Source organism: Neodiprion lecontei, chromosome 4, assembly GCF_021901455.1.
Source record: "Neodiprion lecontei isolate iyNeoLeco1 chromosome 4, iyNeoLeco1.1, whole genome shotgun sequence".
NCBI lineage: Eukaryota > Metazoa > Arthropoda > Insecta > Hymenoptera > Diprionidae > Neodiprion > Neodiprion lecontei.
The window spans coordinates 33,048,670-33,050,510 of NC_060263.1; the positions used below are offsets into that span (position 1 = coordinate 33,048,670).

General features: G+C 50.6%; 1 protein-coding gene across 1 annotated transcript; it reads right to left on the reverse strand.

The window, feature by feature from the left end:
* Positions 1 to 663: 663 nt before the first annotated feature.
* On the reverse strand, positions 664 to 1,179 carry LOC107222057 (cuticle protein 19). Its single transcript, XM_015661268.2, has one exon. It carries the CDS (start codon positions 1,150 to 1,152, stop codon positions 760 to 762), a length of 393 nt encoding a protein of 130 aa, XP_015516754.1. The 5' UTR covers positions 1,153 to 1,179; the 3' UTR covers positions 664 to 759.
* Between the last annotated feature and the right edge of the window lie 662 nt (positions 1,180 to 1,841).

The following is a 1,841-nucleotide window of genomic DNA, read 5'->3' on the forward strand; positions in this document are numbered from 1 at the left end:
CACCCGCTGGCTCGTCCGTCTGAAACGAGGAGATTAAAAACTTACCTCCTCGCCGATGTAAACGTCGCCGACGTGTCCAGGGGTTCGTCAACGCGTCGTGCGACGCCTAGATCGCATAACGGAGCGCATGACGCGTCCTCTTGGCCGATCAGCGACGCCTTGCGAGATGCCGATGTAACTTTGTTTTCAACTCCGAGCACCATGAGGCAAATCCTTCGTAGATGAGAAAGTTGGCGAAATTTCTGCCGTTTTGCACAAGACCCGGCCGGTTTTAAGGAGTGCAATGGCGCAGCCACGTACGTCGCAGGTGCTTCGAACGACGGGCTGCAGGTTATTTAGGGTGTATTTTGCATTAATTATTCAAATGAGCAAACACGTTGCTCCACATTATCATAAATTACGAGCCCCTCCCCTTTTTCAACCGACGACTTCATTCCTCTCGGTAAAACGAACAACAATGGAGAGTGACTGGCGGGTTCCGCGGGACTCACGATAACCGGCCACGTAATTGCAGCACGGACAGAACCTGTGCCACGGATATGTTAGCGGAACAGCGCGTCTTCTACGGCGGCACCGAGAACCGGGTGTAGGTATCGACGATTTGAAGCGATCCATTATCTTCCATACGACTAATTCGCGCGATAAATGAAAAAACTCTTATAATTATGGTTTCAACTGTAAAAATGATTTATTCGGGTAATATTAACGGTATACAAGAAGCAACGATTCAACAACTCTCCGCCAGTGATCATCCGCGCGTTACCAATGACCTCGGGCACCGGAGTGATCGTTACCGCCGTTGTTGTGGACCACGGCGTGGAAGCCGTTCTTGTCGGCGTGGTACTTGACGGTGCGGACATTGCCGCCTGGTTCCTTGAGGGAATATTCACCGGCGACGTTCTTTCCGTCGCGGTACTCCTTCTGGCCGTGGAAATCGCCCGTGTGATGATCCTCGACTCCGTAAGAGAAGGAGTACTTGGGGTGAGCGACGTAGTCCAGGTGGTGATGACCGTGCTTGTCCACCCACTGGACAGGCTGATGGTGTCCCACAACGGGCCCATGGTGGTGTTGGAAGGAGTAGGCCTTATGGCCGAACGTGGCTTGGGCCAGGACGGCGAGCAACGCGACGGAGAGGATTAATTTGACAGCCATGGTGATCGCAGTCGGGAGGTTGTGTCGATTGTGACTAACGATCAGGAAATTTGTAACATTTATATACTGTTCAGGGGTTTAAGTTAGGTAACTCTCGTTACGCGGTCCGGTAATATAGACAATTGTCACGCTTCTATGAGCGGGAATAGATCTGAATATAACGTGTGTACGTGTGTTGACGTAAGGCGGCATGTGGATAAGCATATTTCGTCGACTTTGAAAACTAGTAAAAAGTGGAGCGCGTGTATTTATTCGTCACTTTTCTTTCGCTCCGCAATACTTCGGGTTTCTTTGCCCCGGTGATATTGCTCGTAAAACAGAGCTGCACCACTTTTCAATACGTGTAACTGTCGAATCCAATGCTTGCCTTTATTCGGCCGAGGAAAATATGTTGCGCACGAGGTATGTGTCTGTTTCTTTTTACCCGCTGAAAAAACACCGGCGTGGGCGTTTGCCGATCTGAGAAACAATTAAGGCGAGATAAAGACGGCGGGTCACGTAACGCAAGCTCCGCAACGCCTCGCCAGAGGGTATTTTGATTTATCGAATTCAATGTATTACGGTGCGGTGGGTTGGACCTCTCATTCGAGACCATACGTGTATCGTCACTGACCTCTGCGGAGAACCTTGGTACGAGTCGAACTCGAATGGCCGCATTCGCCGAATTCATCGTTTCCAACTTGCCCGAA

What these genes read in the sequence shown, in the direction of transcription:
- LOC107222057 (XM_015661268.2), bottom strand. Translation starts at nt 1,152, where the DNA reads ATGGCTGTCAAATTAATCCTCTCCGTCGCGTTGCTCGCCGTCCTGGCC.